We start from the raw sequence: 26,936 nt of genomic DNA, 5'->3' as shown, positions 1-26,936 counted from the left end.
CGCAGTGCAAGAACTACACACCCCACCAAACCTACATCTAGAGACCAGAAGTTCGGCGTCAATCGACGTCAACAAGACCCATCAAGATGGGCAAATCCTCAAAAGACAAACGAGACGCCTACTACCGCCTCGCCAAAGAAGAAGGCTGGCGCGCCCGCTCCGCCTACAAACTACTTCAACTAGACGAAGAATTCAACCTCTTCGAAGGCGTAACGCGCGTCGTAGACCTCTGCGCCGCACCAGGAAGTTGGAGCCAGGTTCTCTCGCGCGTGTTGATAAAGGGGGAGAAGTTTGGAAGAGCGGGATGGCAGGATAAGCAGAAGAATATGCGGGATCATGTTTTGGGCGGTGGTGTGGAGAAGAAGGAGGTGAAGGAGAAGGAAGAGGGAAAGCAAGAGCAGGGTGTAGAGGGAGAAGGGGAAAAGAAGGTAGAAGAGACACCAAAACCCACACCGCGGGAAGGCGTCCGCATCGTAGCCATCGACCTACAACCCATGTCCCCCCTCGAAGGCGTAACAACCATGCGCGCAGACATAACCCACCCCTCCACCATCCCCCTCATGCTCAAAGCCCTCGACCCAGACACCTACGACCCCACCCTCCCAACCTCCACGCGTTCCTCCCCAGTCGACCTCGTAATCTCCGACGGCGCCCCCGACGTAACCGGCCTCCACGACCTCGACATCTACGTACAATCGCAACTCCTCTGGGCAGCCCTCAACCTCGCCCTATGCGTGCTCAAACCAGGCGGCAAATTCGTAGCCAAGATCTTCAGAGGCAAAGACGTAGATCTGCTGTTTGCACAGCTCAAGATTGTGTTTGAGCGTGTGAGAGTGGCGAAGCCGAGGAGTAGTCGGGCGAGTAGTATAGAGGCGTTTGTGGTTTGTGAGGGGTTTTGTCCACCGGAGGGGTTTATGCCGAGTTTGGAGAGGCCGTTGGGGGCGGGGACGGTGTTGCCCGAGCCTGTGAGGGAGGAGCCAACGTCTGCAGATGCGAAGAAACCGGAAAAGAAGGTTACGAGCCGGGTCAGGGAGGATGGTGCGATTGAGATTGATTTGGGCGATGAGACGGACGATGAGGATGACGTTGAGGAGGGTGGGCGGCGGTGGATAGCTCCATTTTTGGCTTGTGGCGATCTGTCGGCGTATGATTCGGATGCGACGTATCATTTGCCAAAGGATAGGGTCAGTCTGGATCCTGTACAGCCGCCTACTGCGCCGCCGTATAAGAGGGCGCTGGAGATGCGGAAGTTGGCTGGTGGAGCGTATGGGAAGACGAAGGGAAGGGCAGAGAAAGCAGCGTCATAGTATAGACTAGATACCCTTTCGAGATTATCAAACATCAGGCGGATACTTCAGCTCATGGCCCAGTATAACAAAAGAAGACTTGTTCTACGAAGACAAGATCAAGCAGTAGTCACACGAACGAAAATGTCTGAACTTGAAGCTTTATTTCTGTATACAACAGCTAAGCATATCCCCTTTTAGGCAGTCCAAGATGAGTAGTAGATGCTTCTCCCATATTGAATGAACATCGCTCCCACAAGATCACCTTAACCCCGAAATATGCCCAAAGCTTTTGATAGTAAATGACATCGCATCCCCAACATGATCATAAAAATGCCTAAGCACGCTCCCTACGACCACCGTTGCCACCCTTGGAAACAATGTCGAGAATCATCTGGCGGGCCTCCTCGCAGCCATCCTTGGTACCGACAATCTCGATAGCCTCATCCTTGGCTTGGTCGCGGGGGACCTGAATCTTTGTGCCGGTCTTCTTGCGCAGATCGTTGATTGTGGCACCACCGGGTCCGACAACGAGCCTGTGAGGTGTTAGTATGACTGCAGCATTGAAAGTGTTGAACGCTTGAGCTTACCTGTAGCTTCTTGGGTCGGGCAGGATCAGGTACCCAGTGGCGGAAGGCTTGGAAGCAGCCTCGATAGCCTGCTCAAGCCTTTGACGGGCCTTGGGAAGGCTCTCAGTGGGTCCACGCAGGATCCAGGGGATAGTGGCGGAGGTATCAGTGCCCTCTGCCACAGCGTTGTTGTCAACGATCTCCCATGAGTGCTCGTTGGAACCGGCAGTCGCATCGTCGGTGATCAAAGGAAGAGCACCGTTAGCACCCTTCCTAGCGCGTCCAGCCTCAGCTTGGGCAGGCTTCGCGGGCACCTGTTCACCGCCGTGGTCGACGGTAACCTTATGCTGGTTGCGGAGTTGCCTGAAGAACTGACCGTTGTCTGAGATGGCGTGGTGGAGGTGACGGGGGACCTGGATAGTTTCGCCCTCTTGGCCCTTGACGAGCTCAAGGATATGCTCCTTGGCCTTCTCAACGGCAGCAGGCTCACCGGTGATCTTTACCTGACTACGGGCGGCACCAGTGGTAGTCTGCTTAGGAATGTCGAGCTGGATGCTGAGCTGCGACTCGAGTTGGCGGCGTGTCTCACCTCCACGGCCGATAAGCAGACGGTGCTTGTCAGGCGAGACTTCGATGGTCTCGGTGGTCTGGTTCTCCAGCGAGGAGGCCTGTGTCTTCAAAGCAGCAACGATTTTCTCGACCACACTCTTGGGACCCTCAACACGGATAGTCGTCTCATCAGACTCGGGGCGGGGGAAGCGCACCATACGAGCCAAGTCGCGCGAGTTGTCAGGTCCGCCAGCCGAGGTGACAATGGAGCGGATGTTGGCACCGCTGCCACCAATGAGGCTCCTGTGGTGCTTCCTGTCAATATCCAGAGTCTCGACGATGGTATCATCAAACTCGCGGGCACGCTGCTGCAAGATCTTCTTGGCCTCCTCAACAGCCTTCTTAGTACCCTTGAGCTTGATCTCCGCGCGGCCGGATGGATCAGCGGCATCACGCGCGCCGGGGACGTCAATCTGGCAACCAGTCTCGAGGCGGAGGTTCTCCATCTCGCGACCGCCTGATCCAATCAGGCGAGGAATGTTGCTCTGAGCGACCGAGACAGTGTCGTTGAAGGAGTTGTCCTTGATGTACTGGAGCAGACTAAGCACCTCGTCGCGGGCCTCATCGGCACCCTTCCTGGGTCCACGGATGATGACTTCATCCTGGTTCTGACCCGAACGAACGTTCTTCTGTGACGACGCATCTGCTGCCTCCTCGTCGTTCTGTGCTCGGCGGGGGAAATTGATGCGTACACCGTAGCGGTCCTGCAGACGCTCTACCTGCTTGCCACCAGCACCGATCAGGTCGCGGTGGAACTGAGGCGCAACCTTCAAGGTGTGTGTAGCCTCGTCTTCGAGCTTCTTGGCCATGTCAAGAATGTCCTTCTTGCATTGCTGTGCCTTGGCGGAAGGTCCCTTCAGCTCGACCTTACCGTCGTTGATCTGAACATCAACGTCGTACTTCTGGCGCAGACGCTGAATGTTCTCTCCACCCTTGCCAACAAGATGGCTGGCGTACTTCTGGGGGTAGTCGAATGTAGTAACGTGGTTGCGCTCAAGCTCGTCCTTCTCAGCTTGCTCGATGAAAGCGAGAATCTTCTTGTTGAGCTCATCAACGGCGCTCGACGGTCCACGGATCGCGAAGCTGTTGTTTGAGCGGCTGTGAGGCTCCGGTCGTCGCTGACCAAACAGCGCCTGAACGGGAACCTGGTCGGGTGTAAGACCTTCTTGCTGCTCATTGACGAACTGCTCGATCTTGCGATGGAACTTGGGGTTGGAATCAAGGCCACGAGTGTCGATTTGTGGTTGGTTTTTAGTCAGACCCATGATGAATCGCTGGGCGTCTTGCAGACCTTGCTGGTATGCCTTGACCTCAGCTGGGGAGGGTCGGCCACGAGGAATGGCGTACTCGTTGTAAGGAGCGTCACCCTCGTAGACGAGAATCAGCTCTGGCGATTGCTCGGTCTCGTCAGGGAAGACAATGTGAACGCCATGGTCCTGTCGGACCTTTGGTGCGTTCTGCTGGCGCAAGAACTGGTGGTAGAAAGGATCGACGTTCATGGTCGCGAAACGACTAGGTGGGTGCGACTGGAAGACGCTCATGATGTCGCCACGAGCCTTCATGCTGTTCTTTCCGTCGCGAGCGTAGATTTCCCATCCGGTTGGGGCATCACGGTCTGTGGGTACGACGATGCTGGCCTCGTGCATGCGCTCAAGGTCAGCAAGGGCCTTGCGTTGACGCAGGTAGCGAGTCAGGTTGTGTGCATGCGCCTGTGCGTTGGGACCCTTGTGCTCACGAGCAGCATCCGCAGTAGCCATGGTCATGCTAGCAGCAAGATCCTCAAGCTTGTTGATACCCTGCTCGATCTTGTTGGGCGGGCCGACAATGTAGACTGTCTCGCTGTCGTCGGAGCTCGGGGGCATGACAATGCTGCAGCCAGTCTCCTCCAAGAAGTCATGGAGAGAGTGGCCCCGGTCACCAACGATGAACTGATGCCTGCCGCGTTCGATGGATCGCTGCTCGATGGCCAACTGCTGGCGGAGTTGCTGAGCGCGGCGCTCGAGCTCAGCTTGGATCTGCTGTGCAGCGACGCGGTCACCAGAGACCTGGATGGGGAAGTTGGCCTGGGGAGCGAACTGGATGGGCTGGCCGCGAGTAGCCTGGGGAGGTGCCTGGGACTGCCAGGTGTGGTACTGCGGGATCTGGATGTTGACGTCGCGGCCCTGGACAAGCCTGTCGGCGTGGACGTTGTTGGGGCCAGCGAGGAAAGGATAGAACTCGGCAGGGATGTCCTTCAAACGCAAGTTGACGGTCGAGGTGCGTTCGTTGACAATGGCATCAATCTCGCGACGAGCCATCTCAGCAGTCAAGGCATTGCCCTCGATGTGAACGTTAACCACGGTATCTTCATCCTCGCCCGGCTCGGCCTTGGGAACCTGGATGCGGGCACCGGTGCGCTTGCTGATTTCCTGGATCTTGGAACCTTGACGGCCGATAATGTGGGCACGAACGGAGGCAGGGACGGGGACATCGACGGATTGCTGGCAGAAGTTAGTTTGGCCAGAGTAGAATAGATGGGTGACATACCTTGGAGCCGACCTCGTTGGCGACTTCCTTGAGAGCCTGCCTGACCGCTTCAACCGGACCGGTGGCCTCGAAGATGAGAGCTCCCTGGCCCTGCTTGTAGTCGAGCTTGGCCTTGGAGCGCCTGTTGATGTCGCGGACGATCTCGTTGATGGGCTTCTTCAGCTCACCGCGGGGGGCGACCTGGTGGGCAGCGAGGGAGATGCGCTCGGTGTGTTTGCCGGGGATGTTCATGGACGGAAGGGCGGGGCCACGGCTGGGGGCAGACGGGGCAGGCGCGCTGCCATTGACGCCGTTGGAGGTGACCGAGGCAGGCTTCTTGCCCCAGGTGGGCGCGACAGGAGCCTGAGTGCGCTTGGCGGGACCGAGAGCCGGGAAGGCCTCCTCAGACGACGTGTTGAGGGCAGGCTTCTTGGAGGCAGGTTGCTTGCCAGCTGCCTTCTCGCTGAGCTCAGCAGAAGGGTGGGCAAGCTCATCCTCGTCGGGGACGTCCTCGACAGTGACATGGTGATCTTCGACGCCATGATTCTGCATGAGCCTCTGCGCCGGGGTCAGACCGTCGTCAGAGGTAGCAACTTGCTCAGATGCCATGATTGAGTATAAACCGTTTCGAGTTGACCAAAGGGTGTTCGCGTGGACGGTGGGTGGGCAGCTTAGCAGCGTGGAGCCAGCTTGACGTTGACGTGGAGATTGAGATTTCGGTGGGCGGTGTACTTCTTGTTCTGGGGGTGGAGAGTTAGTGGGTGGTTGAGAAATAAGAGCCGAAGTGTAGAAGCCTTCGCTTTCTCGCTGCAACGCTTTACCGGTAGTGCGGGTACCAAGTAATGCAACCGTGGGATGGGCCTGTTGTCACTCGGAGCTTACCAGGAAATAGCTTACAGGGTCTTGATGCCGTTACTCAACAGGCCATAACGTGACTGGACGGGCGGTGCGGGTTCAATTGGTGTGGAGACGACTGCTACGGTTGCAGGTGTCGTAGGCGATAGTGCAATGGGAGAGAGAGCACAGGTGGCCAGAAAGCTACTCGAAGGTACTCGAACTTCCCTTTGGTCGGTGTTGGACCCCTGCGAAGCCGCCCCACCCGACTAATTCCAATGGATCCATCCCGTTGAGCCTAGCCCTGGAGAGCCGCTAGCCTCCACACCTGGGCACGCCTCGACAATTGCAATCCACTCCTCGCATTCGCTCATCTGTATTGCAACTGACTGGATACTATACGCCTGCGATATGATTTTTGGTAAAAGGATATCCCAGCGCGCACTGGATGCTATCGGAATAGATATTCACGGCCTCGGTATGGTCGCCAATATCCTCTTCTCAACCACGCATGTACAAACCATTGGCTTCTGAATATAAGTCGATGATTCTGTAAATCCTTTGAGCACTATCAAAGCAACAGGAACAAACGGCCGATGGACTATATCCACCGGAAGCTACCACGTGACTCTGGTAAGCTTCGCATCTCAAAAGAGCATAACCAAGAAGAAGAATTTCCATACCGCCGCCCATATAACCAGTCATGTCAAAGTAATAACAAGAACACCCTCTCCCTCAAATTCACCCCTCTCAAATCCCCTTCTGCCCCTTCCTCGCCCGACTCTCCCAAGTAATAAACCCATCCGGTTGATTCTCCTTGGGCAAATGCTGCGTCCACTTGCCACCCAAAAACCCCACACTATCATCCTGACTCGTCCTCGCCTTCCAATAACACCAACTCCTGCCCACGCCACCCCCCTCCCCCTTCGTCAGCGCCATAAACCCGTCCAGACACTCCTGCGTAAGCGGTATCCAGCTCCATAAATGGTGTGCGAATTCGTTGTCGATGTTCACTTTGAAGATCCAGTCGATGGGTTTGTTGTCGTGGCCGGTGATGGTGTAGGTGAAGACGGTGGCGCTGTCGGAGAAGATGGGGTTACTGCCGTGGATGGAACAGAATTGGCGCATTGCTTTTTCCCATTCGGGGACGTTGGGGTAGTGTTGTTGGGCGGTGTTGCATTGGTCGCCGCGGCGGACGAGGGTGGTTGTGTTGGTGGAGTGTGGAGGGGTGGGAGGGGTGGATGGTGAAGATAGGACTGTTGCTGCGAAGGCGGCGAGGAGGAATGCCATGGGTAGATGCATGGTGTGGGCTAATCTGACTCTACCCTCCGAGTGGGCGCGGGTGTGGACGCGGACGTGGGCAAGCAAAGGTGCATAACGTGAAAGACGTGAAGTTTGTCTTATTATATCCTTCAACACCCTGCTTGTGTATTCCAGCCAACCAATGGACAAAAAGTTCTAAGGAGGCGTTGCAAGGACAAAGAGACGACTCGGATGTCCTTCCGATTATCATAAAGGAATGATGCCGATGCCATGTCACATGGAAAGCCCTATGCCTGTATCCGGCATGATCGAGAGACAGTTTCACGATGCGGCGTCGCAAAGATAAAGAAACGACCCACTCGTCCATTCAACTGAACAAAGAGATGATCGTCGTGGTGCATCATGCGTCGACGAAGTGAACACTGCCATGACATCAAAATATTCAAGGCAGGCTATATCAATAGGATCCCTGCATGACTGTGTATTCACTCCATCGAGGTGTTGCAGCACCCGTCCGGCATTCAAACAAGATCGCGGTCTCCATCCGTCGTCGCAGCAGCGGCAACAAGGGAGCCAGTTTAACTCTTCGCAGCGAGAGTGGAACTTATACAAGATTGCAAATCCCTCACGTGTGCGACTACCCCAACTGCGGCAAGCAGTTCATTCAGCGCTCCGCCCTCACGGCTCACCAACGTGTCCACACTGGCGAGAAGCTTCACATGTGCGAGCGATGTGGAAAGGTACGAAAATTCTGGGATTTTTTCCTAATAATTCTCCAGCATTCTTTCACCATTCTTCTGTCATTCTTCCGCCATCCTTCCACTGCATTCTTAAGCAATCGTATTACTTACGACATTTTCTCATTTCGGATACCACTGGTCGTTCCAACGAAGTCATGGATCCCAACCGCCGAATATGCGTACTTCCTTTAAGTCGTTATGATAGTTTTTTCGCTTTTGTAATCACAGGAGGTATTACATACATTGTTCTCGTTGCTATTCATGGCTGTGTTGTGAGGGAACGTTGGCGAAAGAGGACATCCATGGGTACCGGCTCTGCGCATGTGACACAAACTGCGAACGGTTTGCCGCTTTGCAATGAAAACCAGCGGCGACACGATTCCATTAGCATGTAATACCACTCGAATGTCCACGATGTACAGATCAATCATGTAAAGGTCCATTTCTTCATCAACTCATACAGTACAAAACAAGGAAACACAATACTAAACAATCCAATCCCTCATAGAAACGTCCTCCACAACAACAAATGCCTCGCCTATCCCAGCCCCATCGCTAGGCTAACCGGATCCCCCCACAGGAGCCAGCCCTTGCGGGCGGCTACAACTGTGAGGTTCACCTTAAGCCCAAGGGAAAGGGGAGAGGGCGGATGCGGCCACAAGAAAACCAAAAAACCAACAAAGCAACAACAGAAACAATCTCGAAAGCCAACAAAACCAAACACCTGTCCATATGCCGGGGTATCATAAGCGACCGAACTCCGAAGTACTCCAACCCTCACCGAACGCGTGGGAAAATCAAATAGTGGGAATGGCTTCCAAGACCGTCATGGCGCGTTGGCCCTCAGCCTCGAATGCCATGATTTGCCTTTCGCAGGCCATGCGCAACTTCTCCTCGCCCCGCTTAGCGTTGTAAAGGACCCATTGCTCGATGGTCATGGACTTTTCGAGGTCTGTAAGGTTGGCCATGACAGCGTCGAAGATTTGCTCGGGTGTCGAGCCCGCAGCCTCGATGTTGTCAAGACCGGCGTCGATGAGAATGTCTTGCATCAAGCCCTGAGCCTCTCCCTGGGACGCGAAGAGCATGTCCACATTGGCGGGCTCCCAACCGTTATTGTCATCTGCCTCGCTCATAGGAGGTGGGGTCCTCTTAGGTGTTCCCACCATCAGGTCGCCTGGCAGGCTGGACATGTCGAAGTCTGATGCGACGTGGTCTTGGGTATGAGTCGGAGTCTTCTTAGGGGTTCCGCCCGGCAAGTCGCTGGGGAAGCTTTCAATGCTTGATGATCGAACGCGCTTGGGTGCTGGTTGTGCGACACCTGACATCTCTGTGATGTCCATGGCATCGCTCATGCGCTTCTTGCCGCGCTTGGGTGCGGGTACAGCCTCTGAGACTTCGGTCATGTCCATAGTGTCGCTCATGCGCTTCTTGCCGCGCTTTGGAGCGGGTTGTACGACCTCTGAGACTTGGGTAATGTCCATTGTGTCGCTTGTGCGTTTCTTGCCACGTTTAGGTGCTGGTTGTGGCATCTCCGACAGCTCGCTGTCCTCCATGGTAGTGTCATCGATATGCTTCTTGCCGCGTGTGGCCTTCTTGCTCGCGGTGGATGCAGTAGACGAGCGTGCTGAGCGGCCTTTGGCTTTTGAAGCGCGCTTGCCCTTCTTTGGCGCAGGGATGGGCGGGTTGTATATGTCCGACAATGTGAAGAAGAGACAGTCGGGAGAGCGTTTACGATGCTCTTGCATTGGGTCGTCGCCAATGTCCCAGGCATCGAGTGCGCGAGCACAGTATGCACAGGTGACACCATCGGGAGTTTCGTCTGTGGGGTCGTAGAACCATCCCGCGGCGACCATCTGGTCGACTGAGGGGTAGCCAGCGTTGGGGTCGAGAGGCCACATGTCGCCGAACGTGTCGCGACGCGCCGCGACCATCGCGTCGGAGGTCGGGTCTTCTTCAGTTCTGCCTGGATCGCCAGAACGCAGGCGAATGCACGCGATGACTGCGAAGCCGCAGCTCGGCGAATGTGTCGCGTGTTCATATGCTGGGACGTCTGATTCCTCCCAGCCATCGAGCTGGCACTCGCAGGAGAAGCATTGCACGTTGTCAGGGCTGGCGGTAGTCGGCCTCCATACGAAACCCGCATACGCGAGATCTTGTGCCGCTGGTGAAGCCAATGGCCAGCCGGCTTTGGACTTTGTGCCTGCCTTTTTCGATCTGCTGCTCGTGCGTCGCGTCTTTGTGGTCGTCGCTGCTCCGCCAAAGGTCGCGAGACGCGCCTGGAATGAAGCCAGCGCGGCGTCCATGGTGTTGGCTGTTGTGGGGGTGACCGAATTTCTTTTTGGGCGTTCTTCTGTGGTTTCTGTTCAATTGAGAAGAGTAGCGCCTAAGTTACACGCAGTATTGAGAGTTGCTGGTGTGGAGTGTGGTGGGATGGGTGGGATGAGAGGAAGTCGCGTCTTTACGCGGCAGGCGGGACCAGACAACATCAAATCCACCAAGCTGGTTACGGAAGCAACCGCTTACGTCATCCACCCTCTCACTTTGCGAAACCTCAGGCATCGACTTCTGTACAAGATGTATCGACGCCAACCAGCATTCCGGATAGCGTGGTGCAGGAGGCCTCTGGTTAATGTCAATCGCCGCTTCATCTCCTCCGAAAAGACTGTACCCGCCGACAAGCCACATGCATTCCAATCGCTGCCCCCAGACTGGGAAGATGAGCCTCCCTCGCTGGACGACTTCACGCAGCTGCCACGCGACTTCGGGAAGAACCAGCTGATACAAACGAATGAGGAGTTCAAGCGATCGTTAAGGGGTATACTCCGGCAATTTCCACCGGTTACCTATGCGTTTGCCTATGGCTCCGGCGTCTTCCCTCAGTCAGCTGCGACAGCTTCACGCCCGTCGGAATCACCGCATCCGAACGCGCCCGAGGCAATTCTCAAATGGCAGAAGGGCGGTGGAAAGATGATAGACTTCATCCTGACACCTCGGTTCTCGCAGCACTTCCACTCGCTCAATCTGCGCGAGCACCGAGACCACTATTCTTTCCTGGGCTCGCTCGGCTCAGGCGTCGTCAGCCATGTGCAGGAGAAGTATGGTGCAGGCGCCTACTTTAATCCATATGTCGTAGTGAACGGAACGATGATCAAGTACGCTGTTGTCAACTACGAAACGCTCCTCCGCGACCTCACCGATTGGGACACCTTGTACTTCGCCGGTCGCTTACACAAGCCCGTCAAGATCCTCCACGAAGAGCCCAACCTCCGCGTCGCGAACCAACGTAACCTCCTCTCAGCCGTACGATGCGCGCTTCTCCTACTACCCCAGACGTTCACCGAGAAGGAACTATACTCTACAATCACTGGCCTGAGCTATCAGGGCGATCCGCGGATGCAGTATGGCAGCGAGAACCCCAAGAAGATCGACAACATCGTCACGCACCAAATACGGAACTTCAGATACCTCTACCACGACCTCATACTGTCACTACCAAACATACTCTACGCCGACGATTCCGTGGTGCGCACAAGGGGCTGGATCGAGGACCAGACGCTCGATCAGAAGATGTCACAAGATATGGATCCCGAGAGGCGCGCTACCATGATCAGGCGGTTGCCCAAGAAGTTCCGTGAGAAGGTATACTTCCAATACCGCGGCAAATTCGGCATCTCGGGTCGCGAATACCAGGAGATGCTGGATGCAAACAAGGACGAGTCTTCTGGTGGTATCTTGAAGAAGCAGGTTGCTGGCGACTTTGACAAGCGGATAGCGGGCGAGAAGGACGTCCCGCAGATGGTTACCAAGGCGATCAATCAGACGGTCAAATGGCCTTCCACTGTGCAGACTCTGAAGGGACCTTTCACAGCAGGCTTCTCCAAGACAGTGCGGTATTTGCAGGAGAAGAGGCAGAAGGCGAAGATGAAGTAAGAGGGACGTTATTAGATGTTGATGCTCGCTTCTTCAGGCATATTTCCCTTTGTACTATCACCAAAAGCGAAAAGTAAACGAGCGAGCTCTCAATATCTCGAATCGTAATTGCGTATAGCCGCCGTCGCAGCTCACGGGTCAGGCTCTCTGTATAAGCGGAAAAGCGAACATAGACCTTCAATAAACTTCAAATCAACAGTATAACTTGATCTCTTTACATTTCAAGGGAAACTCTCACCCCCAAATAAGTTTATTCTATGCTATCAAGTGCACGATCATGATTAGTCTGCGGCTATCCACCTTGTTGAGCCACCACTGCATGTAAACGAGTTTCGTCCTGACCGCCCCTCTCCACCGTCTCCACCCACAACTAATTTTGAACCAACGCCCACACCATAATTCAAGATACTAAGTCCAGTCTAATGTAGTTCCTGGTACTTCAGAACTAACTTCAACATTATATACATTCCAAATCCTCGATTAGTCATCAAACCCACCCATCCAACGGCTCAATGGTGTAAGTCCCCAACTTCACCCATTCAAGTCGAACACCCCGACTAATATCTCTACTAGCTAGTCGCATGATTCCTGCTTTGGGAAAAGCTTTCACAAACTGCAGGAGGTCCCGGGTGTATGTTGCCAGTGTTCGAATTACCAAAGTATCAACCACTAACGCGTGTTAGTCAAATCCCGGTTGAGCCCTTTATGGATCTTTCTTTTTTGCCTTTTTTGCGCAGATTATATGAAGACAGGCCATGTAAGATCTTTGTCTGTTACATACTGTCACTTCATTTTTTTAGTTACGTAGTATGTGGTCTGCGAGATAACTTTGGGTAGCAAGTTACTTTAGTAAAACATGACCCTTCAAATCTTTTTAGATCTTACAGGCAACCTTACGCAATAACATGTAACCTCACTTCAAGTATTACATATTGCATACTGGAATAAGTCTCTAATCAAAACCATGCATCAGCAATTTCGTTTACCTCATAGCAGCAAGAAGTCAAGTGAAGTTCAATCACATTCAAAAATACAAAGTAGAGGTATCTTAACACCCCCCAAACTCCAACCCCACCCATCCAAAGAGTAAGAAATAGGTATCATAACTTCATATGGGCATCCAACCCAACCCAAAACGCCAATCCCAAGCGAATCAAAACATCACCGCCTCCCCACCGGCCACTCAACCTCCAACCCCAAACTCCTATCAATAGCTCTCCCCTCCCTCTCATCCCTCCTCACACTCTCCCCCATAACAACAGTCGCGCACCTTCTAAGCACCTCCTGTCCCGTAATCCTCTCGCCAACCCTCCCCGGCGCACAATCCCCCACCTGCAACCTCCTTCGCGTAACCTCGAAATACTGCTCTTCATTCTCCAACGTAAGCAGCTGCATAAACACACTGCACATAACAACCAACTCCTCCGTCATCTCCGTTTGATAGCCCCAAGCGTGGAATATCGCGCCGACGTACGGCAGGTTTCCGTTTTGGGCGAGGAATTGGCGGAGGAGGGTGTGGTTTGTGGCTGAGAGACGGGTTGGGGGGATGGTGGAGGGGGAGAAGAGGGCGGGGTGTTTGAGGTGGGTTGTGTAGAGTTTGTCGAGGGCTTTGTAGTGGGTGCGGGTCCAGGGTTCGATTTTGGGGAGGGGGTGGAGGTGGGACAGGATTGGGTGCGGGGATGGCGGTGGTGGTCGTGTGAGGGTCGACTTTACGCGGTCGAGGAGATGTGATTGCTGGGGTGGAGATGTGGCGGGCTGGCTGCTTGCTTCTGGGCTGGCTTGCGACTCCTCGCTGATGGAACTTTCGATTGACTCGTCGACGACCTGGGGACCTTTGTAACGCGCGGGCGATTGTTGCGGTGATGATGCGGGGTCCTCTTCGGGTTGATGCGAGGCCTGAGAGAGTGGCGAGGGCTTGCGGGCAGACAACAGGTTCTGCTGGAACCTTCGCTGCATCTTTGGCGGACTTGAGGGAAGTCGACTGCGGTCAATCCTACTGGGCTCCTCAGTGACCTCAGTAAGGTCGTTCAAAGTCCGCTCTTGCGGCTCGTAGGCATCCAGATATTCATTCGCTTCCTCGCGCACGCGGACTATCGTAGAGGCTGTGTTACCCTCCATCTCTACACGGAATTGTCGTTGATCGGATGCTGCAGAGATTTTGCTATCGCCATCCACAATAGTATGGAACGGTGAGCTTTGCGCAAGTGGTAGTGTAGACTCTTCAAATTGCACCGAGCTGGTTGAGATGTCGGCGCTTTGAAGTTCTCGCCTCAAAGGACTGCTCTTCTTTGGTGAACTCATGAGCGCAGGGAAGCGAGGTGGTGTGTCAATGAACGGGTTTGTCTTTGTTGTTGGAGACGGCTTCTTTGTTGCCATGGGCGGCGGCGAAGACTCGGGAACGAAGCTCTCACCCTGGTCTAAAAGTTCAGAAAGGCTGACTTTCTCCTTCTCTTGTCTTCGTTGCCGCCGTTGTTCGAAACGGGATGGTCGCTTTTGATTGAAGACGTTGGGCATGTTCGACTGGAAAAACATGCCGGTGTCATCACTGGCCTCGCTTGCCGGACTCGACTCATCGTCAATCTGGATCGGCTTGTCTTCCTCCAGTGGAGTTACGACATCCTCATCCTGCTCGTCTTGTTCTTCTTCGTCTTGGTCTTCGTCATCTTCGGGTTGTTCTGTGACTGCAGGTTCCGCCTGAACAGGGCTCGGTTCTCGCTGTAAGTCAACTTTCTTGTTGTAAAGAGCTTCATTCGCCTTCTTACGACGCCAGGTCCTTGCAGCCGATTTGGTGGGAATGTCCTCTGTGAAGACATCGCGGAACGATTTCTCTTCTTCAACAGGGGCTTCCTTCTGTGTAGGCGCTTGCTCTTCCTCAACTGAGACCACCGAGCGACTAGCCTCTTCTTGCCAGATGTCAGCGAAGTCATCCCGTTGCGCAGGTTTGTCTGCCTGTTCTGCAGCATGATCCTGTCGGGATTCTTCCATCTCAGCATCTCTCTGCGTCAAGCCAGTCCGCTTGGCAGGAGGTGTGTCGGCCCGCCAGCTCATCTCTCCCTCGCTCCTCGCAGGGCTCACCGGTACACTCTCCTCTTCGACATCCAGGACCGGGTATTGCACCTCCTCCGCTGCGACGGTTGGCTCCACTGGTGAGACGGCATGATCCTGGTCTTCGGGAGTAAGAAGACGTGACTGACGTTTTCGATGCGTTCGGAACACACCTTGTTTGGGAGCTATCGTAGGATTGCTTTTGATGGGACTTGAAGGAGCGGGTGCACTCTCTTCATATGGCTGGCCCGCAAGCTGCTCACCAAGACGTAAGCCCGCTTGGAGCTCTTTCCGCGTGCCCTCGCTGAATCCCCGGAAAAGATCATCAAGCTCGTCACGCTTCTTGTCGAGTGCCTGTTGAGGAGGTTCGGGCGTAGACGAAAGACGAGTGGGATCCAGCAAGCCTTGTAAAGCTACGCCAGCGGTAACTACACGGCCAAGCGTCGGTGTTTGAGCTTTGGGTGGACTAGGCTCTATAGCGGGCGGCGCTGATGGGACGTCGGCATCTATAACAGGTGTCACGAAACGCGATAGCTTTGGCCGTGTATGACCCGAGGGTGCTGTGAGGGTCTGGTATGGAGGTGATGGCTCTTCGCTAGTCGATGGTCCAGCATTGTGTGCTGTAGCTGTATTTGGCTCGGAATATTCGTTCCTCAGTGATGATCCCACGGCTGGCGCTGTGGTGTTCTGCGTATCTGCTGGCTTTCGCGTACTCCGCGGTCCGTTACTAAGCAACGTATCAAGTGAAATCATGGTGAAGCTCTCGTTGCCAACTGTGTCATCTCGCATCCTCATAGTCCCCTCATCAAAAGCGGCATCTGCGGTATCTCGATCGTCGGGTTCGTCGTCTTCGAAGGCTTGAGCTTGATTATCTTCGGCATCGCTCGCATGAGCGGAGCTTTCGCTGGGTGTTGGGAGGCTGGCATGGCCGTCTTCCGAGAAATCGAGATCCTCGGGCTGTATAGGTTCTGCGTCGTCTCCACTGGTCGGCGTAAGGACATCGCTTCCCTCCTCTTCGTGCTCGTCAGACTCCATGAGTATCACCTTGTTCGCGTGTGGTGTGCCCTTGCGCGTTCGCAAATCCTGCCTCATGCTCCTCTGTATCGGTGAGCTCAAGTTGGGCAATTCCTCAGCCTCCATCAGCGCATCGCTCATGGTCTCGGTAGTGGGGCCGGGGAGATCTGCAAAATGCGCGCTCTTTTTTGAGATGCCGGACTTTGAACTCGAAGGAAGTCCAGGCGTAGTATCTTGCACCGACCCTTCCCGGGTCTCTGAATCCTCGGCCACAGCCACGACCTTCCTGGGCCGGCCTCTCCGCTTCTTTGGTGGAACATCGGTGTCGACATCGGCTGCGCTTGACTCTCCACCCTTCATATTCAACTCGCGTGATCCGGATCGTGCGCGTCTCTTAACGGGTGTTCCCTTTCGCTTTGGTTTAGGAGTGGCTCCCACGTCAGACTTTCGGGGGCGTCCGCGGGGGCGTTTGACAGGCGAGGAGGTATCGTGGTCCTTCAATGGCACCGTCGTCGTCTTCGTTCTCGTGGTTACTCGCTTCACGGATGGGGATGGGTCGACGTTGTCGCTTCCGGGTTCAGCCTGGACGGTGACCTTGATGCGCCAGGGGCTCGCGCCGCCCCCTCGTGGTGTGCTCATGATCATGGATTTGGTTGGTGACGAGAACATCATCTCCGAGGCCTCGAGCCTGCGGTTCTGCTTGGTCGGCGAGCTGCCCGCCATGGAGTCACGCGGCCTGGGCTTGCGGGCGGATGTGATGGTGTTGTCGAAGGAGAGGGCCAGCGGATCCGGGCTCGAGTCGTAGCTGCGATCGCTGTGGGCATCGTCGCCTGCCGTTGCGCTTCGGCCGCGGGGCGCCATGTCTTAGAAGGGTCGGAGGGGTGTCTTGGTTGTTAGTGCGAGAGGAATGCATGTGGGTGGGGAACAAACGTGCGGCATCCGTCAGAATGCGGGACGGGCCACGCGCTGTCGCCCTAGCAACTATCTTATCACGCGCTGCTACGCGCGACACCACCAACACGGCAGCCGGCGAGACGACCGAGTGCAGACTATGGAGGCGCGATGGGTATTCATGGGTGAGTTGGGCAGTCTCTTCTTCCGCTTTCTATACTGATTCGCGCAGTATCTACAAGGAGATCGGCCCTGGAAAGCGCGTAGCCCTGTCAAAGCTCGCCGTCGAAAAGTTCGAAGAGACCGGACGGCCACTGCGCATTGCTATCGACACATCAATATGGCTCTTCCAGATACAAGCTAGCAAAGGTAGAACTCTGGCATCACTTACATGCTTGCGCTATGCTGACTGCGAATAGGCGGCACCAACCCGGCGTTGCGCACCTTCTATTATCGCCTCCTTCGCCTCATCTCGCTCGCAATCCACCCCGTCTTCGTCTTCGATGGACCAAACAAGCCGCCCTTCAAGCGCAACAAGCGCACCGGACCCAACGTCGCATCCATCCCCGAATTTCTCGCAAAGCAGCTGTTGAAGCAATTTGGATATCCGATACATCTTGCGCCGGGTGAAGCTGAGGCAGAATGCGCGCTACTTCAGCGAGAGGGAATAGTGGATGCGGTCTTGAGTGAGGATGTAGACACACTCATGTTTGGAAGTGGCATCACAATACGCAACTGGTCACCGGAGAAGACGGGAAAGACGCCAACACACGTCAACGTATATGATGCGGTTGAAACAAAGAACGGACCGTCAGGATTGGATCGCGAGGGCATGATACTGGTCGCGCTAATGAGTGGAGGAGATTACGTCCCTGAGGGTATACCTGGATGCGGCCCGAAGACAGCATGTGAAGCTGCAAAGGCAGGTTTTGGCGCGGATTTGTGCAAGATCTCGAAGAACGACGCCAGAGCCATGTCCCAGTGGCGAGAGCGACTGCAGCACGAGCTGAAGACGAACGAGAGCAAGCACTTCAAGCGCAAGCACGGTGCACTGAAGATTCCAGACGACTTCCCGCGTTTGGACATCCTTGGATATTACACACACCCAGCCATTTCGAATCAAGCTGGATTGGATAAACTGCGCCGATCGATCAAATGGGATCAAGAGCTGGATTTCTCGGGCTTGCGCGAGTTTACACACGATGCGTTCGACTGGGTCAAGCTTGAAGGCGCAAAGCACTTCGTCCGCAGTTTAGCGCCTTCGATGGTTGTGCGCCAGCTACGTATACGCGCTGGAAACCTCGATCGACTACCTACGAACAACATCCAGGCGGTACAAGAGGACGAAGCTCTCCTCATCAAAGGCCTGCATGGCAAGCGACAACATTCAGTCACGGACAACTGCACAGAACTGCGAGTAAGCTTCACGCCTATTGAGCTTGTCAAGATCGACCTTAGTCAGGAGGATCCGGACGATGATGTGGAAGTACCACCTAGTTCTCAGCAAGCCGGGGGTGATGCGGAACTCGATGATGAAGATCTGGAAGATGAAGGCCCTAAGAAGCGCGGGCCTACAAAGTTCGACCCAGAGAAGGCTGCGAGAATCTGGGTGATGGAGACCTTTGTCAAGGTTGGTGTGCCACTCACGGTTGAAGATTGGGAAGCCGAGCGACAGACGAAACTGAAACCCAAGCGAGCAGCAACTGTGCAAGAGCCTGGCAAAGCTGCACCAAAGGCCAAGGCTGCTCCCAGGCGGACGAAGACAGCCGGCGATCAACCGCAGGCTCGCATCGAAACCTTCGCCAAGGTAACGAAACCGGGCTCAAAGCTCTCGCGAGCTCTCGCAAAGACACAGGACAAGGTTGCTGGGGTTTCTGTACCTGTCCCGCAGTCTGCACCACAACAGGACGATGTGATTGATCTACTCTCTCCCTCACCAGTAAGGATTCGGGATACTGTACAGCCGCCTCCACCTGAACGCGAGAAGTCGGTGTCTCCCCCCATTGCAGATCTGCCTCCAAGTGTGAGCAAGCGGAGAAGACGAGCCCCGATTCAACGCTCCAAAACACTTCCCGCTGATATCAATGCGGTTCCTGAACGACCATCGACGCCTCCTCTTCTGAGCACAATCGAAACATTGGACTTGGTAGATTCGCCTGCCCATCCCTCTCCCTCACAACTACCCGCGAAGAAGGCGAGGACACGAAGGACCAAGGATGGGCCGGCTACAACAGCGTCCCGAGATACTTCTGTAGCCTTATCTCCTAGCAAGTCAAAGCAGTCGACGTTGGATGCCTGGCGAGCATCAGTGACGCCCACGAAGCGACGGGGTGTGGCACCAGCTCTCAATGCAGGGCCACCACCCCAACTTCGCTCCTTATCAGAAGAAGTCGACTCGCTGGACTTGACACTTTCCTCGCCGGTACGAGAAACGCGACATCAACAAAGTGCCAGTACCAGCGCACTACCAACTGCGAACATGTCCACCACGCGTCCACCATTGACTTCGATATCGTCGAATACGTCGCATACATCCACAAATTCGGCATCATCAACAGCTTCCACATCCAACAAGAAGAAGAGTATAAGAGACGTATTTGGCCCATCTCGACCGCGACGTACTTCACCTCGTCTCAGCAAAACCATGTCCGCGCCCCCTGAAGCCGACTGCCTCGATCTCACATCACCACAGCTTGTTGCAGCAAGACCAAGATCAGAATCACCAACGGCTGATACTCTCGATCTCACATCGCCAGAACCCATCTCAACAAGACCACGATCTGCATCACCAAATGTCGAGACACTCGATCTTACTGAACTCTCGTCCCCCGTAGTCGAGCGCTCCCCAACATCGACAGCACCTGCACCAGCATCCCCTCCACCAACCTCGACCTCACCTTCCTCTCTCCGCCGATCACCACGCGATCACAAATCTACCTCACCACAGCCACCATCTCGCACCTCCCCGCCAGCAGCCTGGAAAGCGCGAGAGAGAAAGAAACGCGCGATCGTTCTGAGGAAGAGCGTAATCGGCGCATGGACCTATGTAGATGTCGATAGTCCAGAGAAGACAGCAGATAGTCAAGCGGGGCTTGTGCTTAAGGGCAAGGAGAGACGGAAATGGCGCGAGAGTGCTGTTGAGATGTTGGATCTGACATAAACCTGGCTGGTTGTGCTTTAGAATGGAAGGTCGTCGTTCGGTCCTTTTCAATGCAGGTTTTGGGGTTCGCGACACGATGGATACGAAGCGCGGAGTTTATTGAATGTACCACGTTGAATGACTATCATTTCTTTTCCACAATCCTGGAGCTGCTACACCACCTGCGTCCATGCGACATATATTACAGATTGACAACAACGGGTGCGATATCATATCGCGCACATATCCTCCGTATCCTGAGAACGTTGAGCCCCTGCAGTTAATCCTAGACCCTGCGCGCGTTCGCACCAAAACCTGCTCCCCACCCCAGCCTCACTCCCAATCCAGCCCATGACGTCATACACCCGAACCGTCACCACCAAGGCACGCGGCCATGCATACAAAAGATGCATATGTACCACGATGTGTTCCGCGGAGTTTCTTCCGTTACCAACCTCTTTCATTCCTCTTCTTAGTAAGAATCGATAAACATCATACCCCGAATCACACGTTGCGATACCCGTTAAACCTACCATAATCTCGTTAACAACTCTGGAACCTGGAGACGTTGAACAGCAGAAGTTCAGATTTCTAAGATGACACAAGCCGTATCCAAACAAGACACCTCGTCCCAACAAGTCCAACAGCAGCGTCAAGGTGCGGGAAGTAGAGAGGTGCAGGAACATCATGCTAGTGCGAATGCTTCTGTACGTAATCCATATCCATATCCACATCCCTTCCCATCCCATTTCCCTAATTCCCTATGACACGAAATCATATACAGTACTGTTCATTGTACTGCCACTGGTAGATGAGTAGATGGGTATACGCGTAGTTAAGTAGCCGGGGTGGATGTGTGCTAACAGAGCGTAACAGGCGGGTCTAAACCTCAACCTCTTCGGCGCCCTCTCCGGCGCCTTCTCTTCCAAGCAAAAGAAAACTACGCATCAGAACGCTGATGGGTCGAGTACGACTACTGAAGACAAGCACGATAAAGGTAGTCAATTACCCATTTACCCCATCCCATCCCATCCCATCCATCCCCCAATATACCCAGCGGATCCCCCACTTACCCCTTCTTTGACCACATTGTGCTTTGACTACAGTCTTACTAACCGGTTTCTGTAGGCACTGCGAGTGCGGCGGCAGGAGGTAAGGGAAGTGCATACGCAGCGGGCAACGCACAGCAGAGTAGTTTGAAAGCGAAGGAGAGTGGGATGACGCAGGAACAGAAGCAGGGGAAGAAAGTGGAAAAGGTTGATCATTTGGGGATTGAGGGATAGAGATGTTGGTACCGTTGTGAGTTGAAGGATATAATGATACTGAATGTGAAGGATATGATGATACTGAAAGTGAGAAGACTATGAAATGACTATGACTACATTAAGCTATCCAAAACGCGTTGATACTAGGCGTGACAACGTTGCGAAGACTAATACAATGGTAGATCCGTGCCTTCATAAAGAATTTCCAAAAACCAAAAACGCCACATGTCAACCGAATATCTCGAAACCCAGCCTGAACACCTTTGAACAAAAACCACAAAAGGAAAACACCTCTCAAACCGCCCCACCAATCCGACTCAACCCCTCAACCCCCCTCTTAGCAGCAACAACATGCCAAGGCACCGTCCCATTCCTCGTCCCCCTCATCCCCCTCAACTTCGCCAAAACTCCCAACGCCCTAAACTGCCCCAGCACCTCCTTCAACAACCCCTCAGCCGTCGTCCTCGTCTGCGGCGTAGGCGTCCACATAAGACTCGTCGTACTTCGCTGCGCTGGATCCTGACCAGGCCCCGGACTCTGCGGCGTACCCGGATTACTAGCGTAAGGATTAGGCAGGGTAGCGGCACCTGGACTGGGGAGGTCAGAAGAGGCGGAACTACTACCACTGCTGGTGCTGGTGCTGGAAGAGGGTGGGAAGGGGGAGGAAGCAGCGCGGGTGGAGCCTACGGCGCCGATCCAGAGGAAGTTTACGGCTATGACGATGGGGCCGGGTTCTGGGTCGGGGATGGGGTGCGAGATGCTGTTGGTTGTTTGGTGGGTTTCGCCACGTTTGACGAGGAGGCCGGAGATGAGGGCGGGGCTGAATTGCGTTGTGGAGTGGGTGTTGTGGAGGCGGTGGGCGAGGATTACGCCCCAGGTTTCGTCTGTTACGTCGACTAATCGGGCTTCTGGGTCTGCTGTTGGGTCTGTGGCGGAGGGGTCGGCCGAGGGTGTTGCAGCGGGTGTTAGACCTGGTCCTGGGTCGGATGGGGAGACGCCAGCTTGGGACGTGGAGTCCGTAGGGCTTGCGCCACCGCCGGTTGTCGTGCTTGGGGCAGCCATGGTAGGTATAAATTTGTATGGTGGATCTGCATCTACTGCTGTGAGTAATGTAACGAACACATTGATCTGTGTCGGACACGAGATCAAGTAGACCCATGTCTCCAATTCCTCTCTTTCCAGAACTCCGGCTTTGGCAATGCAAACACGCCAGTTGACTCGTCGTGATTGTAAGATCTCGATAGTCGTCTGCCAAATCTCTTTTGCGACCTCTCTGAACACGCGCGTGCCTAAGTGATACGAGACGACGGCTTGAGATTTGCCACAGCTGTCGGTCCAAGCTGCTGTCACCCAAGTGCCATCGAGACTGATTGCGTAAGCAAGATGCATATAGGTATTCTCTCGAAGTAGGTCCTGCGCTGGTTCGGGGATGAGCTTGAAGGGTATATTTCGTGGAAGCGTCTCCTCGAGATGGAAAGCAGGTGCCGCATAAATGCTGAGAGATGTCTTGTCGCTATTAGGTGCACTCGGCGGGCACCGATCGTAGACCTCTCGTGCAAGGCTGAAGTAAGTAGCCGGATCCAGGATGACGGGGGCGTCGAACGAGGCGATGTACTTGATTGGTATCACCTGAAGCACAAGGTCCGGCTTCTGGGGCTGATCTGGACGTCCTGGTGTTCCTTGACCGTATGCTTGGAAGAGCGCCCAGAATGCCGAGCACAGTTCCCACAGCGCAGACGGACCACCGAAAGGATCTATCATGTAAATGACAAAGGCATCGATCTTTGAATCCTGTTGCTCCCGTATCTTACCATGCTGTATGGCTAGAAGCTTTCCGAGCTGGACGCAGATCTCTCTGAGGAGCTTGAATGTCTCCGACGGTGTGATGGACGAGCTGGCCCTCACAGGCACAAGACCCCCTTCAAACTCGACAACCGTCTCGACGCGAGAGTGTGAACCGAGCTTGCAGCTGTCGTAAGCAAGCTGAAGGTTGAGCAGGAAGTTCTCAAGGCATGGTCGTAGAGCATCGCTATGAGGGTATACGCAGAATGTAACGACATTCTTGGGAGGACTGATGGGTGATAATCCCAAAGGCTCCCAGAACGCTACTGCTGGTGGAAGCAAATCCCAATGCGTCTCCGCACGGCGTACTCTCAAGAATGGTGCGTTGATCTGGTACATGTGGCTCCCGGTAACTGCTGGACCGTCACTCTTTCGCGCAGGTGGTCTCTGCTGCGCTTTTGCCAGGGCGGCATAGTCCTGGAAGACCTCGTGTACGCCTGCAAGTGTAGGTAGGTCACAATCCTCGGCCGCTGGGAAGAGCTCTTTGATGACAGCCTGCCAGCGCGTCTCTGCCATCTCATCATTTCCGGATTCTTTTTCGAAAGGTACATCCTCTCCCAACAGATCCAGAGTTGTAGACACAATCTGGTCTGTTACAATCTGCGTAATTGAGATGCTGTCCTTGGCACTCAAAGGCTTCTCTTCTGATACTTCGTAACTCATCTCAGGCTGAGAGGTGGGAGTGTCGGGCATCTGCGCTGGGTTTGTTTGTAGGGTAGGTAGACTGTAGCGCGCACCAGCTAAGTGTCGTTCCACTGGAGACGGGAAATGGACCAAAGACCAATCCCATAAGCTTGGCTCGAAATTGTTCAGGTTTGACTCATCAAGTTGAAGGCCATGTAAATCTTGCCAATCGCCTCCCATTGAGTCCGCGAACGACGTTACTGAGAGCGGCGTGGCGTTGCCCTCGCTCTGTAACTTCCTCTTCGCAGGCATGACTAGTCCGCCTATAGTAGCTGTGGGCGTCGCTTCCACTTCCTCATCTTCTCCAGAGTCTTCATCGGATTCGTCTGACGTCTCACTAGAGTCCGAGTCTTCGCTAGCTGCTCGAGCCAGAGATGCTATTTCTGGTATTTGATGCGTAGACGCGGCCCCTACAGTGATACGAAGCTTCGAAAGTAGAGGTATATCTCTCAGACTTTTCGTCTGGGCGACGGTGGCCCCAGCACCAGGACTAGGGCTGGAGATACTGTTACGGCCATGTTCCACAGAATGATGTGTGCTGAATCGTCCATCCTGATACTTGGCGTCAGACATGCTCATTTTGCGACTGAAAGCCACCGGGCTGAAGTGGGTATCATGCGGGGTATCCGTGGGTTGAGTCGATCGAGCATGCGATGTCTTCTTATTCGGCGGAGATGGTTGTAGTGCCTTGGAAACAGCGCTCGGGCTTAGTGGTGGAGTTGGCTCCTTGGAGAATGACACTTTTGCTCTTGGTGTTGGGACAGCAGTTTTCTCCTCAAACAGGTCGACGCTTTCGTTTGGCGGTTCTTCCACGGCCATAGGCTGTTTGCCTTTGTCTTCTTTCTTCACGTCCACGGGAGGCTCAGAAGCCGTATCCAACGCACTTTCGAGTGCAGCGAAAGGGTCAGATGTGTCTTCTTCGGTCTTGGGTTCGACAGCGACTTGAGACTCGGACTTTCGTGATGTGTTGGCAGGCGCTACACTTGTATCTGGCAGCTGAGGTGCGTCCATCATGTCAATATCGTTATCGTCCGGTCCGTCAAAGAAGTCGAAATCCGTGTCGTTGATGCGATCCCCTCCGTACCCATCTTCGTCCATATCGTCACCGAATAGATCATCGTTTCCACCGGATGCATTGAAGTTGTCTGGCGCAGGTGCGACGGGTGACGTCAAAGGCATTTGTTGATCTTCCATCTTGGTGTCGTCTTGTGGAGCGGAGAGATTGATGGCGGGGTTGCTGCCTCCGGGTGCTAGGATAACGTTGGAGACCGTGCCGGATACGCTCGGTGTGTCGCTGTGGGAGACCGCAGTTCCAGGAATAACCCCATCCGGAGGTGTGGGGTAGACACCACCTGCAGGATGCAGGTCCCCGTAGGCACCACGAGCGTTTACAGGTGATGAGGCGATCATGTTCTGTTGTTCGTCCTTGAGACGGGCAGCGTCCTCTTCGGCCTTCTTCGCTTTTCGTCTCGCTTCAAGAATCTTGTCACGATCCGGCTTTCCTAGAAACCACTCCTGTGCGGCATCAAGTGGATCCTTGAAGCCCACTGATTCTGGCGTGTCGTACCATCTCAGCATACTGTGCCCTCCAGCTGCCGCCACACCAGTCGGCTCCGCAGACTTCATCTCGTGTTCTTCTGATCCGTGAAAGAAGCACAATGCTCTGGGCCAGAGGACGTCTCGATCCTGACCTGCTAAAGCCGGGCTCGAGACTAGAGGGTTGTTAACTGAAGTCATGCGTATTCTAACCCATGAGCTTTTCTTCTCAAGGTCAGGCAAAGTGAAGCCCTTCCAGCCCAGCCAACGCTTGACACTCGACTTCCAGTTCTCAATACTCTGCTCTAAGGTGGTGAGTCTAGTGCGTTTCCTATGACGGAGGCCTATCTCCTCTACGACGGAGTCAAGCGGATCTTCAAGGCTCGTTATTGTGGCAAGCAGGCCATTCGGAGCCACGCGGATACATCTACCAACAAGGGACTGCTCTGCAGCTTGCGTGGACGCGTCGGCGACGCAACGAATATCAGTCTTTTGGTCAGTGAAAGTCGATACGAGGAGGGTGCCCGAGCTGGCCCAATGTACATTGATGCTTGTCATGCGATGCACGCAGTCTGGTGGTTCAATCTCATCTTCGCCATCGTCTATCTGCTTGTAAGCCTTGGAAACAAACGTGCGGAAGTTCAAGGCAGTCACATTGCAATCTTTGACGATGTTGAACGAGATGAGAGCAATGACGGATGATGTGAAGAGCTCATAGACTGTGAAGCAATCGGGCGGCGCAGGGGCATCAGATGCCGAAGCCTGGCTGTTGCCCTGTGACGATCTCGCACTGCCAGCAGGCAGGCCCCTTTGTGGTGCTGTTGCCGATGGGGAATTGTTCGAAGCCGCGGTGGTGTTGGGGTTGCCCGGGCGCATGGGAGGGCGCGCTAGATCGATGGCCTTGGTGCATCCTGTCTGCTCGCCTAGCACGTGTCAGTCGTAATTTTGGGAAGGTGCGAGTGCGACCTACTGTGCAGGCGATAGCCGTCGAGCTCGGGGAGGTCGACGGTCGGCTCTATCTTATCGACGGTCGTGGGCTTGAACAGCCATAGCCACGGTCGTGATGCATCTTGCGCAACAAGGTGCAGGTCCTGTCGCAGCTCGGCTTCGACTGCGCGTATGTCGTCGGAAGCATTCCAGTCTCGCGTTCTCGAGGAGGTGGGGGTGGTGGTGCGGGTGATTGAGAAGGCGTGATATGCGACAGCCTCAAGGTCTCCCTGTACATTGTCAGCATGCCATCGCGTACAAAGAGGTTCCGACGTACTATAGCTTGCGCATTCGTAGTACAGGTTTTGAGAAATTCCATTAGAGAGATGGCTCCTTGTTAAGGGACATGCAGGTGGTATGCGCGGCGTATTTTCACTCCCAAGACTGCGCTGTACACTTTTTCCATCAACTCCGCTGCGGTCCGCCCAGCGCGTCACGCGCGACAGTGTCTATCAAAGCGATGGAGGTGTGGTGTGGGCGGGGCGTCGAGGGTCGAGGGTCAGTGTATCGGCATGATCTAGACGCGTAGGAGAAGTGATCATGGCTCCGAACACGGGGAGAGAGCCGGATGCAGCTTTCGGCGCCTCCCGATTGCAACGACGTGGTACAGGGTGGGCAGTACAAGCACTTGAGGGACAGAGCGACTGGACCCGGCAGCGAAAAAGCATGTGCATGCGATGTCAGCTACGCGGAAGAGGCAGACCAGTCGACGGCGGCTGGCTCGCGGTCGCTAGCCCACACATCCATGTCGCCCGGGTGCACGCCCGGAGTTGCGCTTAGTACTAACGGCTCCACTC

The 26,936-nt window shown here is 54.6% G+C and overlaps 8 protein-coding genes across 8 annotated transcripts; 4 read left to right on the top strand and 4 right to left on the bottom strand.

Moving 5' to 3' along the window:
• Positions 1-86: 86 nt before the first annotated feature.
• Positions 87-1,307, top strand: J4E83_009808 (uncharacterized protein; the record flags this gene model as incomplete). Its single annotated transcript, XM_049336693.1, has 1 exon — positions 87-1,307. The coding sequence occupies one exon, from the start codon at positions 87-89 to the stop codon at positions 1,305-1,307; it is 1,221 nt and encodes a 406-aa protein (XP_049184275.1).
• A 316-nt stretch (positions 1,308-1,623) lies between these two features.
• Positions 1,624-5,578, bottom strand: J4E83_009807 (uncharacterized protein; the record flags this gene model as incomplete). Its single annotated transcript, XM_049336692.1, has 3 exons — positions 1,624-1,822; positions 1,877-4,944; positions 4,991-5,578. The coding sequence occupies 3 exons, from the start codon at positions 5,576-5,578 to the stop codon at positions 1,624-1,626; spliced, it is 3,855 nt and encodes a 1,284-aa protein (XP_049184274.1).
• Positions 5,579-8,603: 3,025 nt separating this feature from the next.
• Positions 8,604-10,109, bottom strand: J4E83_009806 (uncharacterized protein; the record flags this gene model as incomplete). The annotated part of the gene is made up of 1 exon (XM_049336691.1): positions 8,604-10,109. The coding sequence occupies one exon, from the start codon at positions 10,107-10,109 to the stop codon at positions 8,604-8,606; it is 1,506 nt and encodes a 501-aa protein (XP_049184273.1).
• A 271-nt stretch (positions 10,110-10,380) lies between these two features.
• On the top strand, positions 10,381-11,736 carry J4E83_009805 (uncharacterized protein; the record flags this gene model as incomplete). Its single annotated transcript, XM_049336690.1, has 1 exon — positions 10,381-11,736. One exon carries the CDS (start codon positions 10,381-10,383, stop codon positions 11,734-11,736), a length of 1,356 nt encoding a protein of 451 aa, XP_049184272.1.
• Positions 11,737-12,897: 1,161 nt separating this feature from the next.
• J4E83_009804 (uncharacterized protein) lies at positions 12,898-16,656 on the bottom strand (the record flags this gene model as incomplete). Its single annotated transcript, XM_049336689.1, has 1 exon — positions 12,898-16,656. One exon carries the CDS (start codon positions 16,654-16,656, stop codon positions 12,898-12,900), a length of 3,759 nt encoding a protein of 1,252 aa, XP_049184271.1.
• Positions 16,657-16,857: 201 nt separating this feature from the next.
• J4E83_009803 (uncharacterized protein) lies at positions 16,858-19,846 on the top strand (the record flags this gene model as incomplete). Its single annotated transcript, XM_049336688.1, has 3 exons — positions 16,858-16,871; positions 16,919-17,055; positions 17,106-19,846. The coding sequence occupies 3 exons, from the start codon at positions 16,858-16,860 to the stop codon at positions 19,844-19,846; spliced, it is 2,892 nt and encodes a 963-aa protein (XP_049184270.1).
• A 575-nt stretch (positions 19,847-20,421) lies between these two features.
• J4E83_009802 (uncharacterized protein) lies at positions 20,422-21,108 on the top strand (the record flags this gene model as incomplete). The annotated part of the gene is made up of 3 exons (XM_049336687.1): positions 20,422-20,532; positions 20,702-20,822; positions 20,954-21,108. 3 exons carry the CDS (start codon positions 20,422-20,424, stop codon positions 21,106-21,108), a joined length of 387 nt encoding a protein of 128 aa, XP_049184269.1.
• A 276-nt stretch (positions 21,109-21,384) lies between these two features.
• J4E83_009801 (uncharacterized protein) lies at positions 21,385-26,458 on the bottom strand (the record flags this gene model as incomplete). The annotated part of the gene is made up of 3 exons (XM_049336686.1): positions 21,385-26,075; positions 26,123-26,369; positions 26,417-26,458. 3 exons carry the CDS (start codon positions 26,456-26,458, stop codon positions 21,385-21,387), a joined length of 4,980 nt encoding a protein of 1,659 aa, XP_049184268.1.
• Positions 26,459-26,936: the final 478 nt, after the last annotated feature.

Source organism: Alternaria metachromatica (assembly GCF_023757995.1).
Source record: "Alternaria metachromatica strain BMP 0045 chromosome Unknown scaffold_36, whole genome shotgun sequence".
Lineage (NCBI taxonomy): Eukaryota > Fungi > Ascomycota > Dothideomycetes > Pleosporales > Pleosporaceae > Alternaria > Alternaria metachromatica.
Note: the sequence above shows the minus strand (reverse complement) of the source record. Positions and strands in the feature narration are given on the sequence as shown.